The sequence below is a fragment of the Palaemon carinicauda genome, chromosome 24, assembly GCF_036898095.1.
Source record: "Palaemon carinicauda isolate YSFRI2023 chromosome 24, ASM3689809v2, whole genome shotgun sequence".
Classification (NCBI taxonomy): domain Eukaryota; kingdom Metazoa; phylum Arthropoda; class Malacostraca; order Decapoda; family Palaemonidae; genus Palaemon; species Palaemon carinicauda.
In genome coordinates, this window is record NC_090748.1 from 100661142 (window position 1) to 100679681 (window position 18540).

Below are 18540 nucleotides of genomic sequence, written 5' to 3' on the forward strand. Positions count from 1 at the left end.
TAAATTGCAACATAGTGGCCCAGACATAGAATAAAAATCAAGAAGGAGAAATCAAAATTATCTTTTTATACCAGAGTAAATGTTTGAATTTTATTCTTGATATGATGTTTGGTTTGTGTTTTCTTGTTTTCTGCTGATAAATACTTAAACTTTCTTTTAATAAGGTTATCTATTAAAACTGCAACATAGTGGCCCAGACATAGAATAAAAATCAAGAAGGAGAAATCAAAATTATATACCAAAAAGTAAATGTTTGAATTTTATTCTTGATATGATGTTTGGTTTGTGTTTTCCTGTTTTCTGCTGATAAATACTTAAACTTTCTTTTAATAAGGTTAGCTATTCAAACTACAACATAGTGACACAGACATAGAATAAAAATCAATGATCCACACAGTCTGCACCAATCTCACAGTACTATGTGGAATGAACGAATTTGTGTTTAATTCTGAAGAGTGGAATGTTACAGCACGTAAACATTGCGTCATCGGGCCGGTGTTAAATTACTCTTATTGCAGTGCAAAGGAAACAGGTATCTGCTAAACCTATGGATAATTTGATTTAGAATAGGATGTTAATGAAAGAAGTAGATGATATATTAAAACCATGTAACAGAAAGGAAGAGCTGTTAAACTAAAAAAAAAAAATCGCCAAGAATTGTCTATTGTCTAGGCTTACAATTAAGCCTATGTGACCGGTATCCATAGCTACTGAAATCCCTAAAAAATCCTTTAAATATATACTTTGGCAAAGAATGAGTTTTTATGTCAATGCCTTCAATGATATATTCTGATAAATTCTATTCCATTCAGTTGAAAATTTCCATAGTTTTGCACTCGCCCTATTGAGGCTGAGGGAGTGGTAAATATATATACGTGCTCCGTCATTGGTAGCTATGATAAAATTGATATTTGTACTCGTATTACTAATTGTTTTGAATTACTTTGATATCAATTTTTAAATGATATGCTGTACTAATTTCATTTATGTGTAGTAGGTCAGCAGACATTCAGTGCTTAGCATTTGCCTAGAAATCTGTTACTAGACTAAAAACAAGGAGCCTTTGTATATCAGCGGCCAGTTCCTCCATCTTTCATAAAAAATGGACATCAACTAACGTAAACTTTCCACCCTAATGGAACCTATAAGCCATGTCTTTGCTTACTTACCTAACGAGAGTGCTAACGCCCCTTTACAAACCCCCTTAGACTGCCATATTCTAAGTCGGTCGTCATCATACATACAGGTGGCCGCTATCATACATAAACCCCATAAAGAATAAATTATCTCTGTACGGACGCATGACATTAATCCGCTTAGACGCCCAACATGGGCCAGTGAGAAGCCCTTACTAACGTGTGACCTTCCATGTTGGCTTCCCCTCGAAGGAATATACTAATCATTCCCGGGGCTCGCCAAATTCCTACAATATCTATCCCTCACCAGTGTCTCATCGTTACTCAATCCACAGTAACAATCATTCTAGATTTTTCAAACAAATTTGGCTGCGGCCTTTATGGGAGGACATGGCTACCCTTGAGAAATATTTAGTGGAAATGTCATCGACTTGGAAATTCTCTGTGGCATGCAGGTTTCTTCTCGGTAGATGTCTGCCCTTAAGTCCAAAGAAGCCGTAGATTCTATAGGCAGGTTTTTTTGCTTTGGTTCTCAAAGCAGGCAGGGTAGTGTTCCAAGTTTTGGTTTTATTATTATGAACCAAAACTTGGACTATTGCCCTGCCAGGTTTGAGGTAGTGTATCATACAATATTAGTTATTGCATTGGAAAGGACATAATCAAATATAGTACTGAATCTCTTTAAACCCATTATTTTGAACCAGTGACATATAGTCAGTGCCTAACAACTAGTCCTATATTTTCATTAAAAATTTCTGTTTACTCCTACCGTTCTATATTGACAAAGTTTTGTTTTGATCTGCATTGCTCCCATGGGAAGCTCCTGTGGTAGGTTCATAAAATTTCCATCAGAGGTGAGGTGCTTCTATCCCAACTTTGATTTCCCATTTTCTGTACTGTAAAGACATCATCTTTCCAGATTTTGCCCTGCTGAATCCCTGTTATGTACATATTATTTCTAACCTGTACTCGCTATGGGATATTTGTATATATCTTTGTATGTAGAATTTTCCGGCATTTCCACCGATGTATATATCATGTTTTGTCTCGTATTTGTTGCTTTGCAATCTCCTTGTAAAAATGTAAAAGAAACACAAATTGCCGGTCAAACTTGACCTTTGTGCATATGGAGGTCGCTGCCCTGACCAAGGTACTCCTTTGCTGTCCGCACGCCGTAATGTAGTTTGAGTCTCGCAAACAATAAATATGTCAGATCTCATTCGTGCCCTCACAGTACTATTAGCACAAGTAGCTATTTACATTCTTTAATCAGAGAATTTTTCATAGGTACATGACCTTACATTAGCCAATCACCTTCCTCCACATCTCAAGAGATGCAATATCCCACGTCAGCAAACTGAAACAGTTCTTCTTTGATACTCATTTAGTGATGATTGCTATATAAGGATTATTTGAAACGTGACCATTTCTATTTTGGAGTGAATAAGGTGTCGCTGGTGTGCTTATATGCGTTTTTAACCAATTTGATGACGTTAATCAGCAAAAAAACTTACTTTTCAAGTTTTAAGGATGTGTCAGATCGGGAAATACAATACGTATGGAAAACCCAGTTTCAGAAGGAATCCCATTATGAAGTAAACACAGGGATGTGACATGTCATTAGGTAAACTAAAGACTGAGGGCTCTAAAGGTCCAGGGACACACATCTCTCAGTAGGTAAAGATATGCGTCCTAGGTTAGGTTAGGTGTGGAACCTTGGGCTAGGTTGTAACCTAGTGTCAATAATGAGTTCTCAACAACTCTTTTCATTAGAATTGTTCAAATTACCTGTAAATACACCAAGAGCGCCTCTTATTTTCTAAATTAGGAATATTGAATAATACAGTACTGTAATTTTACACAAGTTTTTTGTTGAGTTTTGCGATGCCAAGATGTGAAAGTAATTTTTTTTAGGTGTATCCAGGAGGGTAATGATTATAAATTCAAGTGTCTCAATTGCTCGTGTAATACTTCTGAATATATGCTTTAGCACAGGCGTATGGTAGGCTTCATTAATCAAGTGTTGAAGGAGGCAAATATCAATTATGTGATACACTTTATAGTGTCGATGGCCTAATGGCCACATGCAGTGCTTTCAAAGATGCCTTCCAAAGTGTAGTGTTTGACGGAAAATTAATGTGTGGCAGACACTGACACCACCGACCGTATAGCAGTCGGTTGCTGTAATCTGCCAATTGGGACCCCTCTCTCACCCATACTTGTGAGAACTAGTTTTTAGCCCCAAACTCCATGTGCGGCTAGCAATGACACCACCGTCCCTGTAGGGATTGGCTGCAACAATCCGCCAATTCAGCCCTCTCTCCCTCTCAAATACCTATGGGAACTGAAGAGGGCGACACGCCTTGCGGAAGGCATGACTTTTCTCTAATAAAGTTATACATGAAATGATCTAACCACTTGCTATAGATCTCCAAATTAAATTACTAGAAACAATTACGTACTTGATGGTGATATCCATTGAGATGAAAATGATAACTGATACGTTTAATAGACAATTGTCCTCCCTTAGGTGATCAGCCTTAAATATTTCATGAATATTAAGTCCATAAAGTACTTGCACTTTTGGGAACCTTGGTTCCATTAATTCAAAGTGGTTCTAAACTCATTCCATTAGATGGGTGAGATAGTGCACGTTACCGGAGTATTTTCTGCCAAGAGTTAATATACATTGCATAAGTAATACTTCAATATATTTTATATTAATTACTGATTCACTAATTGCTATGTTTATTTTTACTGGGAGTTAACATCATATTGCACTGTATTTAGTATTTGGTAAAAACTGAACCAAAAATTTATTCATTGATCCTAATTTCAGATTTTAAAGAGCTGATCAACCCAGTTTGATTTGGTAGCAAGATGGAGTTTTCAACTGTTGCTATTGGGGTGCTCATTTCCATTGAACTTGGTTACTTTGTGAAAGCATTCATTTATACTGTAGGATCACGATGGCTAACTTCAAAAATCCATCCTCTAGCATCATCAAAGATATATGGTAAGCTCAGCCGTGGGTCATTGTACAGTACATAACTTTTGAAATAATTTCTAGTGTAGAGCAGTTTTTCTGTAATTGGTTGAGATTTTATTATTCAAGTTTTGCAATGTTTCAGGTATTTGTTCTACAAGAGATGTGGACTTTATGCTGAATCATATTAACAACTCAAGATACCTTCGTGCGATGGACTTTGGCCGGCTCGACCACATTGTGAGATCAAGAATTCTAACTTTTACTGGGAAAGACAGACCTAAGCTTCTTGTAGCTGCAAGCACCATACGATACCGGAAACCTGTTTACATTTTTATGCCTTATAGGCTTGTATCACAGGTATAGATATAGTGATAGTAACTAGTAGTTATTTAGTGCTTTTAGACAAATATTAACATTTGTTCTTATGAGTATACAAACCCTTGTCACTTATAAGTATGTACACTTAGCTACTGGTAACAAGCTGCTTAACTGCCAGTAACATGGTACTTGACTGCTGGTAACAAGGTACTTAACTCCTGGTTGGTTGTTATGGGGAAGGGGATACTTCAATTCCCTGAGTGTTCACCAGTCACATCTCTTTTGGCCACTACTGTTTGTAGACCTGATGACTGTTTGGAAAGCTTTGTGATAATGTTTTTCGCAAGCTCAACTTAGCTCGTGGCAAAGCACAGTTACTTTTTTTTATTGGTTTGCAATTCTAGCTGTGAGCTTTGGCCAAATCTTGTTTGTTTGTAAGATAGTTCCTAAATCTTCAGCTGGTAAATGAGTATGTATGTTGACCCTCGTTATTTGCATTATTTTGGTAAGGGAAAGGAATGTTCTTGAGTTTACATGTTTTGAATGTTGCCCTTGGTCACTTTTATGGGGAAAGAAGTTCAGGTTTAAGCATAAGAAGACATCAACAAGCCACAAAGCCATCACTTTGCTTTCAGCTGCCAGATAGTACAAACATATTTCAGGCACCCTCAACTGGTTCTTTTAATCTTTTAGATAATTCTATTAGCATATTATTGCCAGTAAGGGATATTTAGAAGGAAAGAAGAGTTTCCTGTGGTTTCCAAATAACAGTAGTTCTGTGACAGCTTTCTGTGCAAACCTGATGATATATAAATCCTTGTTTCTGTTAGACATCATTCTTGGTTGAGGTTTATTACCTCACTTGTGTGGCCGAGTGACAGTGTTGACAATGTAATACCAAGGATGTTGGCAATCCTTAGACATTGATGTGCACCGTAGGAAGATTTTCCGCCATCGAGTGTAAAGCAGAAGAAAGCCGCTCTTCTAACTTCAGTGTCTTCCCGTTCCAGGAAAAATGGTAAGGGCATAACATCTGGTTGTGCTGTCTCTTCAGGGAGTCCCTGTGACCTCTTCCCCGCTAGTGTTGACATCAGCCTGAACAATAATTAGGAGAAATTAAAGTTCCTCCTCCATTTCTACCTCATCGTTGTCTCATCACACTGCTAGTCTTTTCCCCTTTATGGACAAAGATGTCCAAAACCGATCGATAGGAGTTACGTACACGTGAATCTTATCGTTTCGTTCCCTGTGGGAGAGAGCGCTGCTCCTGGAGTCCCCTTGACTTCCTAAATCATAGAAGAATGAGAGGATCGAGAACAACATCTCAACACACAGAGGAGTCATGTGCACGCGCACGCTCCTAAAGGAGCATGCCCTCAACTGTTTGCACACCCACTATCGTTCTCCTGTGCGCACTGCCGTGAGCGCTTTCCCTTGTGCGTGCACCCACAAGTGCTCTCCTGTTTATGTACCCTAAAGATTTCTGTGCATCATCGCTCGTACAGAAATATACTATCACCTGTTTTCCCGTGCCCATGAGTGCTCTCCTACATGAGTGCACCCTCATGTGTTGGTGCTCACTTGGTTGCTCTACTTTCTTTTAACCCTTTTACCCCCAGGCTCTTTGGAAATTTCCAACCCTTAACCCCCAAGGGATTATTTTTTTCCCAGCACATTTTGCAGTATATTTTTTTTAAATTGCTCTAACAGCCTTAATTTTTGTCATAGAGAGGTCAGGTTGGTCTCATTCTCTTGGAAAATGCCTGAATTTTTTCAAAAAATTATCAAAAATATGAAAAAAATAATTTTTATAGCATTTTTTTGCAAGGACGTACCGGTACGTCCATGGGGGTAAAGGGATGGGTTTTGTGAAACGTACCAGTACGTCCTTTGGGGGTAAAAGGGTTAAGAGTACAGTATACCTATGCCTTCTAGCAAGGCCAGAGACTTAAGAGTTCTAAGTTCCCCAGCATGCCCTATACATACCTGAAGACTTCACTTGATTACCCATGAATTCATTCTACCTCACGCAGAATCCCCACGAATATGTTCTGGGAATGTACCACGCTCTGGATTACCACTAATACGTTCCAGGAATGTGCCACATGCTGGATCCTTGTGCGCTAAATCACTTCGCGGTGGTTTCTCATGCGCTAGATCTCTGTGTGGCGGTTCCCTGAGAGCAAAAAATCCTACATGCTTTTCAGATCACTATGTGAACACAATATTCTTTGCGAGATCCTGTCATACCCCGAGACCTGAGATTAAGAAAGACTGATCTATGGAAACCGTGTACATGTGACTCCTAATATTTCTGCCCCTGTAGGAGAGACATTGTGGTACCAAGTACTGTATACATATTGGTACACGGTACAGGTGCTAACACACCAGTTATGTGCGTGTGCATTGCCGGTAGTTTTTAATGGCCCTGCCCTTCTTTCCCTTTCCTGGACGATCTCTTTTGCTTTCGGGAGAGAGATGGAAACGGTGCGTCAAAAATTTCCCCTTCGGGAGCAAACATTGTTACACACTGCTGGACACCAGTACGTTCTAACTTTAAATGCGAGGTAATAGGATACATACCGGGAATTTTCTCATCAGTATCGATACACAGTACAAGAACTCACACACCTGCTACCTCCGCTTTGCTTCTCACGAGAAGAGCACTTGCACTACTGCTTTTACACTTGTTTCGTCTCGTACCGAATGCAGTTCCCTTGATTGAGTGCTGCTCTTCACTTATAGAAAGATATTGTCTAAGATACCCTATCGACATATCTACATGCCTCCTATGCTCTCTCTCCGAGTGTATGAGGGAGAAGCGGTACATACCAAGATCGTACCCAGCTCCGAGTGGTACTTGATATCCGGATTATCGCTCCAGTTACCAGCACTCGGTCTCAAATAAGACTGAGGTCGCCTATTTTCAATTAGGATATAAGGACGCTACCCTCTTGCTGTCCTTCTGACAGTTAGAGAGATGGCGAGATTAGGACTGCTTTGAAAACACTTCCAGATCTCTCTTCGTGCACACTTGGGAGGTACGGTACGTATCTACTCGGGACCTAGTACATTCTTTCCATACCTGGAATACTTCATTCCGCGACTACGTTTTAATATGAGATTCGGGTGTTTACCCTGTTTGTTTAACACTATTGTACACGATTGCACACTTCGCTTAGGTTTTTCATTGACTCAGGTCACAGAATTTCTATCATCTGCTTCGTTCCAGCTCTTCTGTGATAATTGTCATCGCATGTACAGGCTATGAAAGCTTCCTTTCTCGAGCGCAGAGGTTTCCTCGATCTCTTTCCCTTCATGTTTCATCTTCATGGGAACATTCTGATTGTGTTCTCTACCATTAAGATAGGATTCCTCTCGCTTGCTCTGCATAATCAAAGTTTCCCATAAAATGATCCGTGATTGGAAACCATACAATCGCCAGCCACGATCAAGAATCATGCAATGGGCAGTCGTGAGTGGGAATCATGCAATCTAGAGTCAGGCACATTGGAACCACATGATCGAGAACTATACCATTGGAACTAATGCTTTTTCTTCAGGTGATCGTTACCCTGATGTCGCCAAGTAATTAGTTCACCTGTTACCTACTCCTTCCCAGTGCTCATACCACCTCGAAGGGAAGGAAGAAGAGGTCCCCGAAGCTCAGAACGACCGCTCTGGCAGTCTTTCGAGACTTTTATTCCTCTTCATGGTTTTGTGGCAGAAGCAGTGCTGTATCAAAACCTAACTCACAGGAAAGGTTTTGGTACAAGGTACAGGAGTGCACACCCAGTATTGCTAGTCTGACTTGCGCAGCTGCCCTTGTCTCTATCCTGCTTCGAGATGATTCCAAGACAGGCTTCGGTGACGCCATAGCTCAAGATCGGCCTAAGGACTGATAATGCTTGTTGGCCTAGATCTTCCCACTCTCAGAGACCGATCCATGACTGAATTTTTCCAGACGACAACTTTGTCACAATGTTATGGTTGGAACAGGTGACTTCTCAAATCCAATCTCAGAATTTGTACAAGCACCGAGATGCCATATCATGCTCACACAGTTTACGGCTGGGATCCTCTCCAACCAAGGACAGGTATTTGTTCGTTAATGACTGGCTGGCGGGTTTCCATGGAGAAGAGGGAGTCTGATAAAGTGTTGAGATGATGTCACTGAAGAAGTCCAGAAAGACTATTTGATAGGAGTCACGTACGAGTGACTTACAGTTTCTCTTCCCATGAGGGAATTACAGTAGTGCGGGACAGAGACCGATCTCAAGGAATGTATCCTAATGCATTCTTGCCTCGTTCCCATGATAAGAGGATACGTTCTAGAGCATACCTATAGCTGATTAGATGTATAGGTACATGGTACAGAAGTTCATGCACCAGCTACCTTTGCTTGGTTCTTACGAGAACAACTCTACCAGTAGGAATAAAGGCTGCTGCCCTTCTTTCCTCTTACTGAACATTTGACTTCTTTCTCCCCGTGGGAGAGTGAGAAGCAGCCTCTGTCATTTCTTTCCTAGGAGGGAAAGAACTACCTGAACTCAACCCCAGGGATGGGGTTTAATATTATATATAGCTCTAGGTCTCGTACAAGACTAGGCAATCTTCCCTTTCTTGCTTTGGGACATTCTCAAGATGCTTTGGTGACTCTTTCACCATGGTCTGTCAATTCAGCAATTACAGTACAGAAAACATGAACCCCACTTGAGACTTGGGGCCGGAATCTCCTACTTTACAAGCCGGTATTAACATCTGTATGGTAGCGGCTTACTCAATTTTGGGTTGGGTGCAGCCATATTCTTCAACTCAACCCAAAACTCGACAGTTCCAAACAGGCAGAAGTCAAGGAACTTTCTTACTCTGAAGCCACCTTACAAGTGTGCCTTTGTATCCCGAAGGAACACTAGGGAGAAATATGCACTCAAGGTTTTCCTGACATTTCTCCCGGTCTTTACAGTCAACTCTTCCAGTTAAGAAATTGACTGGAGCCTGGTGACAAACTTTCTTCCCAATCAAAGGAAGCAGCAAGTACTGTACAGTACAGTCTGCCATCAGGAAGAAGATTCTCTTATTCAGTGAACCTAAAGAATTCGTACATCTGGATATCTGTCCCTCGGTCCATAGTGAAAAGTATGAAGAAAGCATTAAAAATTAGTTAGGTTACTCTATCCAGAATATCAAAACAAGATGGGAAGAATTCTTATGCTGTCTGCATGACTTAGATACAAAAAAGAATGCAGGAGGTAGACAGTACTCTCTGCAAAGGGGTTAGAGATCACATGCATGAACAATCATTTACAGGTATTCTAATTCTCTTTTCAAGACATTTTAAGATATGTCTTATGGAACTCAGTATTATGAATAAGGCTAATCATGATAGATTGCTTTGTCATGAAACAAAATAGTTATTCGTATAATAAAATGAGATTTCATTAAAGTTATGCTGCTTTATTGGCGAGGTGAAATAATTATTATATTTATATATAGGGAGGGTGGGCTGTGGCACCCTAGCAGTACCAGTTGAACTCGGTTGAGTCCCTGGTTAGGCTGGAGGAACGTAGAAAGTAGAGGTCCCCTTTTTTTGCTTTGTTTCATTTGTTGATGTCGGCTTTTGGGGGGTAAGTGCCTTGGTATATGTATGTAGGTATATATATATATTTTTTATCATAAAAAAGTGATACTGTATAAATAAGCTGTGCCCTTCTTTCTTGGCAGATTGTGTATTGGGATGAGAAGAATATTTACTACAAACAGAATTTTGAAACCATCCATGATAACTTCCTACGAGTAACTGGGTACGTGAAGGTAGCTGTAATAGGAGCCAGTCCACAGGACCTGCTCACGAAATGTATGTCAGAAAGTGTACCCACTCCGGAAGTTACAGAAGATTTGGCCTACTGGATTAAGTATTTGAAGTCAAATAGTGATTGTCTGAAGAAGCTACGTTAACTGCTTTTAAGAAATAGTGTCTTTTGGAGATTGTAAGTATTTCTTATTTATTTCTAAACAGGAAAGACAAACCAGAATGATGTTTTTTGCTGTAATACTGCAATGACTTTTCCTTCGTAATCAGTGTTTGTTTGAGGTCACTGAGTTTTAGTTTTACATTTTTATCCAGGAGAGTTATGCTAATATGTTTTAGTCTCTTCTTGCCTCTGAAAAGTTAGTTTGATGGATAATGATTTATCTTTTGTTTACTTAACAAATAATTTTACTTCACCAAATTACTTCTCTTATGCTTTTATCACAGTATTTTCGTAAAATGTATGTGGTGTACTAAGGTATGTTATTTTCTTCATCAGAGCATATATTTTTGTTTTTATTGAGTGGTTATTATTCATAGATGGTTCCAGCTTAGTTTTAACAACGTATTGTTATCCATAACTGAATCTGGGTCAGTACAGAGTAAGGTCAAGTGGAGTGATTGTAAGGTCATTAAAGAATTTACTGTTATAAGTTCAACCATTCCTAGTATTATGTAGTTATTTACATTGCTTTAAAATGAAGAAGACCTATGAGTTATATAAGTACCTGCATTTTCACCCATGTTAGAATTATTTTAGTACATGTACGTCATATTGGTACAGTATTCCCATTTGTAGTTTTAAGTATAGTACACCTTTTAAGCTTAGGCAAGAAGAGCTCTCGTATACTATCATTGCTATTAGTCCCACTTAGCCAAAGAATGTGGAATCTCATTTCATATTTGTTGAGTCTCATATTTTTTATCTCTCTTATTATTCTATGCCAAGTTCTGATTATTCTCAAGTGATGCACCATTGCAAGACTGGTTAAAAGACGTTAATTAAATTATTTTAACAGTACTTAATCTTGACAATAGTATTGTTTTTATTTCACTAGAATATTGGGTTTCACAAAAATGTCAACTTGCGAGCAAGTCCAAAATCAGAAGGATGACCTAGAAGGCGTTCGTGTGGGTGAAGTGGCATGGCCCAAGTGTGGTTTCTGGGGTCTTTGTTACGGCCCTTCCCTTTGATGGAGGAGTTATCTAAATGGAAGACAGCCTGTGAATAGTGGTTTTCACACGCCCCTAATGTATACACGACACTTACGAAGTGCTCGCGTGAGGGTTGTAACCTCTGCATTCCATGCTTTTAATTTTCTCTGGTATATTTGGAAGATTTATATCAGAAAAAGTACAAAGAAGGACTTTTTCACCGGGCGTCACAGGTCTCTCCCCAGAAATAGATTTTTCCTTCGTCAAAATCCCTTTATAGATTAAGAATATGAATAGTTGACCAATGCAATTCTCAGTTTATGGCTTTGTTGATATTTAATATTGTGTATTGTTTAGTGTTTATGTTTTTTTGTATCAGAAGCACATTTTGCTTTTATTCATTTCTATTTATTTTTGGACTACAGGTAGTTTGTTCAGTAGTTCATCAAGGGTATTTTATATTATACTAGCCTGTGCAATAGGTTAGTGTATTTTATATTTTTTATTAGGTCAAGCATATAGTTAATTTTATTATAAAGGGATCCATTGAAATACAATGCAATTTAGTTTAATAGGATACTGTATATTTAAAGATATTTAGATTATTATACTTAGTTATAGATTATATATGTTCTAGCTGACCAAAGTGGTACTTTGATACTTTCAAGGACTGTTTCATCCATTATCTTTCTTTGCTATTATTTTCTTATTTTAGTTGATTTGAGATTTGTATCTATAAACTCTCCAAAGATTTGAGTGATAATATTTTAACATTTTCTACCTTTAAGCCTCAAATTTGTTTAGTTGTTCCTGTGCTACGTAAAATAGTAAAGCTGAAAAAATTTCTGTTGTTAGAAACAGCTTTGACTTCTTTGATAATTTACTTACTGTTATAGTTTGCCTTCAGCGTCTTGGCCCAAGTGAAGCATTTTTTCTAATTAGGTGATCTTTATGCAGAATAGATATTTTCACACAAGTAAACTTTGATGAGATCCATTTTTGCCTGTCTCCTAATCTCTCTGCTTTCATGTATTATTACTGACATGTTTTTTTAGGGAATATATATCCCTCCGTAAGCAAAGTATTCAGAAAAAAGTACATATAAAATTGATAATGAAAGCAATTTACAGTACTATTGTATTGGGTATTTTTGGGTATAGTACTTTTCTGGTACTGTATGTTTTGTAAAAGGTGAATTTTGATATTTTTGTTTTAAATAATTGTTTTAGCTGAAAACAAAGCCTCATTACTATTTGGTGAACTAATTTTCTTGGGAGATAACAGCATGAATATGAAATTGATAGAATATTAACCTGTGGGTCATCACAGGAAGTTGCAACAGCCTCTGTTAACAAAAGTACTTTAACTTCTTAACAAGCAGTTATTATGGGTGACCTGCATTGTTCATTGAATAATTCTGGGAGGAAGTCATATTTTTGTGATTAAGTGTACACTACATGGGTTAAAGGTACCTTTGCAATGCTCTTTAACCTCTAAATCACGCTGCTCTGTCTATAACTCTATCATTTTTCATTACAATCTTATCACTTGCTACTGCAACTTCATATTTCTCCTCCTCCAGTGTTTACCCACTTTTTAAGAATGAATCCTTCTGGCCATATGAGAGTTGAACTTGCAACATTGTTAACTGTGCATCCCATATGAGCCAATATTTGATGCACTAAAGGTTTTCCGAGCGAGATTGAAGCTCGTTTTCATGTGATTTCATCTCAGAGCCCGACTCAGTATATCAGCTTCTTAGTTTGGAATTTACACCTGTCCAGTGTTACTGTCTGTATTTTATTTTAAACCAACTTGTTTTCTTCGGACATTGGCTTTCTAAGAAAACGACATTCGCAAACCAGATCTAAGGAAGTTTAAAAAAGTACTATGTTATTTCAGTCGGATTTACTTGCTGGGGTATTAAGTGAACTTTCTTCTGAAGAAATTGCTCCAGTGAGCTTTTCCATTGTTGATTTCATCGGTAATATAATTTACGCATTTTCACTGTAGCCTTATAGTATTATGTAATTGATCTAATCACATGACTCTAACTATACTATCTGTAATCTTCCCTTCTTTGATACATGCAGTAAATAGAGGCTTGAAAAGAATTATCTTTGCCATTTTGCAGTAGTTTTCTTGTTAATTTGTTAGAAAAAACAAAATATTAATTTTTATTGAAAAGTATTTTTCCTTTACTTATCATAAAATCTTTATGAATTGGTCTTTTTTACATCTTCCCTTTATACTTCATGTTTATTTCCATTCTGTTATGTCTTCTTTATACCTTTATTTCCATTTTTTCAGTAATATTTTAGGAAGTTAGGCACCATTTCATGTTAGGCTAAGACCCCCGAGGGACCACATTAAGATCTAGATTACTCCCTTTCCCCTCTCTTAGTTTTCTCCTTGGTTATGTTTCCCAGTGAGCTCACCATTCATTCACTTTATTAACGTGAAAGCCTATACATCACTTCCCTAAACTGTTGCTGCCGGTCACTCTTCAGTGAAAACTTCAATGTTGGGCAGAAATTATGAACAAGGACTAAGCGAAGTCTACCTCTTATTTTCTCTTCACGGCTTCACACTTTCTTTTAGTATAGGAGATGTTTTGTCCTTGGCTCTACATATATTATCTATTCTTGGGCTATTTTTTGTTACCACCTGAGCTGTACTTGATAGAAACCAAGAGTTAAATTGAGCCTTCCTCCATTTTTTTCCTTCTTGTGCATGGGATATTATCCTTTGCTATCCAAATAGCATCTCCATTAATGATATGATTTATTACATTTGTTGTTAGCTTTATATTCACTTATTCCATTGTCAGCCAGGTTTGGTGTACATTTCCCTCTTCTTATTGGGGTTTCCCATTATCTCTTCATGTAGATTTATGACCATTCCATTTCTCAACAATCTTCTGTGCTAGGTCTCCCTCTGTACAGATATTCATTCAAGAAATGCCGCTCTTTTGGTAACCATTTGTCGTATTCATTACGTCTTTTTGCACCCCTGCATTGCGTCTCCCTCTTGAGAATGCAATGGAGGTAGCGAAGGCTCTTAGGAAGGTCAGATGATTTTGTAACAATTCCAGAGGAATTATCTGTCATTGCTGCCATGTTGGATTGGTGACCAGGACTCCTCCCCTGATTTTAAATTCCCGTAAATTTTTTTTTTTATTCCTACTTTTTATCTAAACCTCATCTTATTATATATCATGACTATGAGATAATTTCTGATCTCATATATGAAAACATACAGTCTGCATTCTGTTTATTGATAGGGTTCTCCAGTTCAAAAAGAACACCTCTGTCCATCCTTAACAGCAGCAATACCTCCAATGACCGTTCTGGAAGTAGCTATTCATGAAAGACTGTGCGTGTGTCATGAAATTTTTTGACTTATGGATATTGACCAACATTTTAGTCAAGGGTACTATAGGTTGTTTCCTCCAAGCGTCTTTCACTTTTCATGACAATATGATAATTTGTCTCACTTGGGAATTCAGGATCTAACAGATTGTTCCTGTCTTTCTGTCTGTTGGTGCTCGACAAATAGGTGTCTCAACATCATTAGCTTGGTAAGAGAAGTAATTTGAAAGGCATGAGAGTGAACATTTTTCGAGGCTTATGCTTTAACCGAGAAAAGTGTCCTTGAAGGACATATACAGCATTGCTGTTGATTAAATCTAGATTGTAACATGAGCACATAAACACCTGAGATCATGACTGATTAATACCACTCTAACTTTTACCACAGAGATATTACTTATTGGCATTGGGTAACCTTTTCAGCTGGTCTTTGTGGCAACTATTAGGCAGATAATTCCCAAAATTCTAAACTTATAGCCTCTTACATCTTTAAATGAGACATGCAGTAGGACCACTTGCATTATCTACCTGATTCTTAAGAGGCAGGCTACCTTTCTTATCTCTCACATAAGCTTGTATCCTTAATAAAGCAATCTCCTTTAGGGGTATTTTTATCAGATTCTATTGGTAATGGAGGAGCTAAGAAGTTCACATCTGTAATCGGACTCTTAGTGACATAAGTTAATTCAAGATTTATTGGCTCAACATCAAATATTTAGAATTTATATCTTGGGTATTGTGACTGAGTTTAGACATACGTATTGTGCCAACTTTAGCCATACTAGCCCCACTTAATATCAGGCTTCCATATTCTAAAGGTTGACAATATTAACCCTTCACTTGACAGGATCATCCATAGCGACAGAGTAGAACCTAGATAATTATGTGAAATGTTTCCTTTAGAATGTTCACTTTCAATGCATCGGTAATGAAATGAGATATATTGTATTTAAAGAGGAGCATTTCCTTTCTAATTCATTGTTATAGTCTCCAACCCTACGTACTCTCATTTAATATAGAGTTCCTATCTCTTAAACCTCAGATTGGACTTTACTTGTACTGTAGAAGAACTATGAATCTCAAATATGAATGAATAGGGGTTTCTCTTTAAAAGGGAGCAAAAATTACTCATGGGGTAATTGTCCTATGCTATTTGTAGTCTCTAATGGAATCACATAGAAATTAGAGTTCCTATTTCTAAACCTCTGATTGGACTTGTACTGTAATAGAACTATAAATCTCAAATATGAAGGAAAGGGATTTTGCCTGACACTCAACTGCACAATCAACATTTGCCGATAGACTTGTTACAAGATCTATTGGCAAATGTTGATTGTGCAGGTATCAAAAAAACTAATTTTAAATTGAAAATTACATTTCCCTTAAAAGGGAACAAAAGTCCTCTTAGGGTAATTGTCATATTTGTAGTCTTCAATAGACCCACATAGAAATTACTATCGTCTGAATGGTCTACTAACCTTTGTAACAGTAGTTCGATCCTTTTGAGATTCTGATTGCATTATGGTGGGAAGAGTTCATCCCAGCAGATTTTGGTGATGTCATCTGTTGATTCTGATGTCATCTGTTGATTCTGATGTCATCTATAGAAAATAAAAAACAAATTATGAGATTTGGAATGATTTCTGAAGGTTTTTTAGCGATGGTATGATTTTATTTCCCCATTGATAAGTTACCATTCAAAAGATTATCACTAGCCCAGTTCTAAAAATGGGAGAATGAAAGATGTTAGTCTATTTTTCTTTGCGTTTTTATATGGAATAACAGGCATAGATTTCAATGATAGGAATACTTTTGGAAAGTAAATTTATTGTAGACAACTACAAAGCAAGAATAACTTGAAAATCTTCATTGATTTATAGAAATATTTTTAAAAAAGAAAAAAAAAAAAGGAAATATCTGTTTTCTACTTAGAAACATGATTTTCAGTTCAGATTTTTTTTTTCATTATACATATTACAGAAAATTGAAAATAAAGCTATCATCATGTCATGAAAATGTAAAGTACTGAATTATCCCTAAGCTCAAAATTAGTGAGCCAAATTATTAGAAATACATATACATACAGTATATTTAGAATTATTAGTTAAAACACTGCCACTCATTGCTATTGCCATGTTACAAGTCAGTGCAAATTTAAGCATTTGAAATATTACTGAATCAATTAAGCACAATGAATATAAATAAGTATGGGTCTATTTTGAATATTTTATCAACACTGATTCCTGATTTGGTAAACTTTGAAGATTAGGCATAATAGATGTACGATTTTATCTAGATCAGTGGTTCCCAACCTTTTTCCTGTCATTTCCCCCCTGCACCCAGTGCAACCCTCCAGATTTCCCCCTTCATGTGTATGAGGGAAAGAGTAGTTGCAACACACTGTGACGACTTACTAATTTATTTTTCCATTATACAAATATATTGATAAACAAATAGTTACAGAGTAAAATGGATAGAGAGCGGTTAGTAACAACTAACCGCATAGCTATAGAGCTATGCGGTTAGTTGTTACTAACCGCTCTCTATCTATTTTACTCTGTAACTATCTGTTTATCAGTATATGGAGAGCGGTTAGTAGCAAAATAAAAGGACTTTTGTTTATTCTTCTACTTCAAAATTGAATTAGTGAGAAGGTTGAGGCTGCTTCTTGTGCACCAGTGTATCAATATCAGGGCTAGCTTTGTCACCTGATACTTTTTTTAGTTAGTAGGTAGTGTAATTATTACCCCCCAGGGGGAAATTTCCCCAAGGTTGGGAACTACTGATCTAGATACTGTACTACATTTCCTTACCTCGGATTGCAGTCCGAGATATAGAAGGTCACCAACATACAAACATTTGACTTACAAACACTCAGAGATACAAACACAAATCCAACTGAAAATATCAAAAGATAATATAAAGGAATACTGTAATAAAACAACAACATATTTTAATACAGTAGCAAAACAACATTTGTAATAACCTGATATTTATTTCATATAAAAAAACACTATTTGTTGACTTGTGTAGCTGGAAATCACAAGCTTGTGATTCAGGTTAGGCCTACCTTAAGCCTAAATTTTGAGGACCTTCTATACTTTAAAGATAAAGCCCACACTGTAAATGTAATTTCTTTGAAAATGTTTATCTAAAGTCTGAAGCTTAAGAATATATATGCGAGGTATTTAGAAGTGTTTGAAAGCGACAATAAAACGAAATTACCACTTGGTCGTAGGTAACTGACGACCGTAGCAAATCTAAAGGTGACTTAAGAAAAATAATTTTTAGGATTAGCTCCTTTTTGTCAAACCCTAAAGAATGTTTTTCACAGAAAGCATTTGGATTTGGCTTTCATTACATTTAACTTAACCTTCTCATGCACATTTGAGTTTGGTTGATAAACACCCATAATAGGGTGTCCCTAGCTAGGTACAAGTTTTGCTATTGCTAGATTAGGTTGTTTTGCGATGGTTGATGTTGAATGCAAACAGGGAACACAGAAATAAATACTAGAAAGAAAAAGTATATTTGTGATAGCAGATGTTGAATATTTCAAAAAGAGATGGAGAGAGTAGGTAGATTAGTACAAGCATCTTTAGTTCCATAGGTCTCTGGTAGTTAAATGAATAATTTTTTTGTAGTGTGATCAAGCAGTGTCTGGGCTTTGGGGTCTGGAGAACTGCAATTCAGTAAAACTGTTAGGTTTTACTATTAATTTTAGCTTAAAAAACTAACTTTGTTTTATCATAAATCCAT

The 18540-nt window shown here is 37.2% G+C and overlaps 1 protein-coding gene across 1 annotated transcript; it reads left to right on the forward strand.

Annotated features, from left to right (window-relative positions):
* The first annotated feature begins 458 nt into the window (after positions 1-458).
* Positions 459-11826, forward strand: LOC137617928 (protein THEM6-like). The gene is made up of 4 exons (XM_068347870.1): positions 459-532; positions 3976-4152; positions 4268-4482; positions 10168-11826. The coding sequence occupies exons 2-4, from the start codon at positions 4017-4019 to the stop codon at positions 10399-10401; spliced, it is 585 nt and encodes a 194-aa protein (XP_068203971.1). The 5' UTR covers positions 459-532; positions 3976-4016; the 3' UTR covers positions 10402-11826.
* The last annotated feature ends 6714 nt before the right edge of the window (positions 11827-18540 follow it).

Coding starts and splice junctions, on each gene's coding strand:
- LOC137617928 (XM_068347870.1), top strand. CDS start 4,017: ATGGAGTTTTCAACTGTTGCTATTGGGGTGCTCATTTCCATTGAACTT. Junction 4,153..4,267: donor AGCATCATCAAAGATATATG/GTAAGCTCAGCC, acceptor GCAATGTTTCAG/GTATTTGTTCTACAAGAGAT. Junction 4,483..10,167: donor CTTATAGGCTTGTATCACAG/GTATAGATATAG, acceptor CTTTCTTGGCAG/ATTGTGTATTGGGATGAGAA.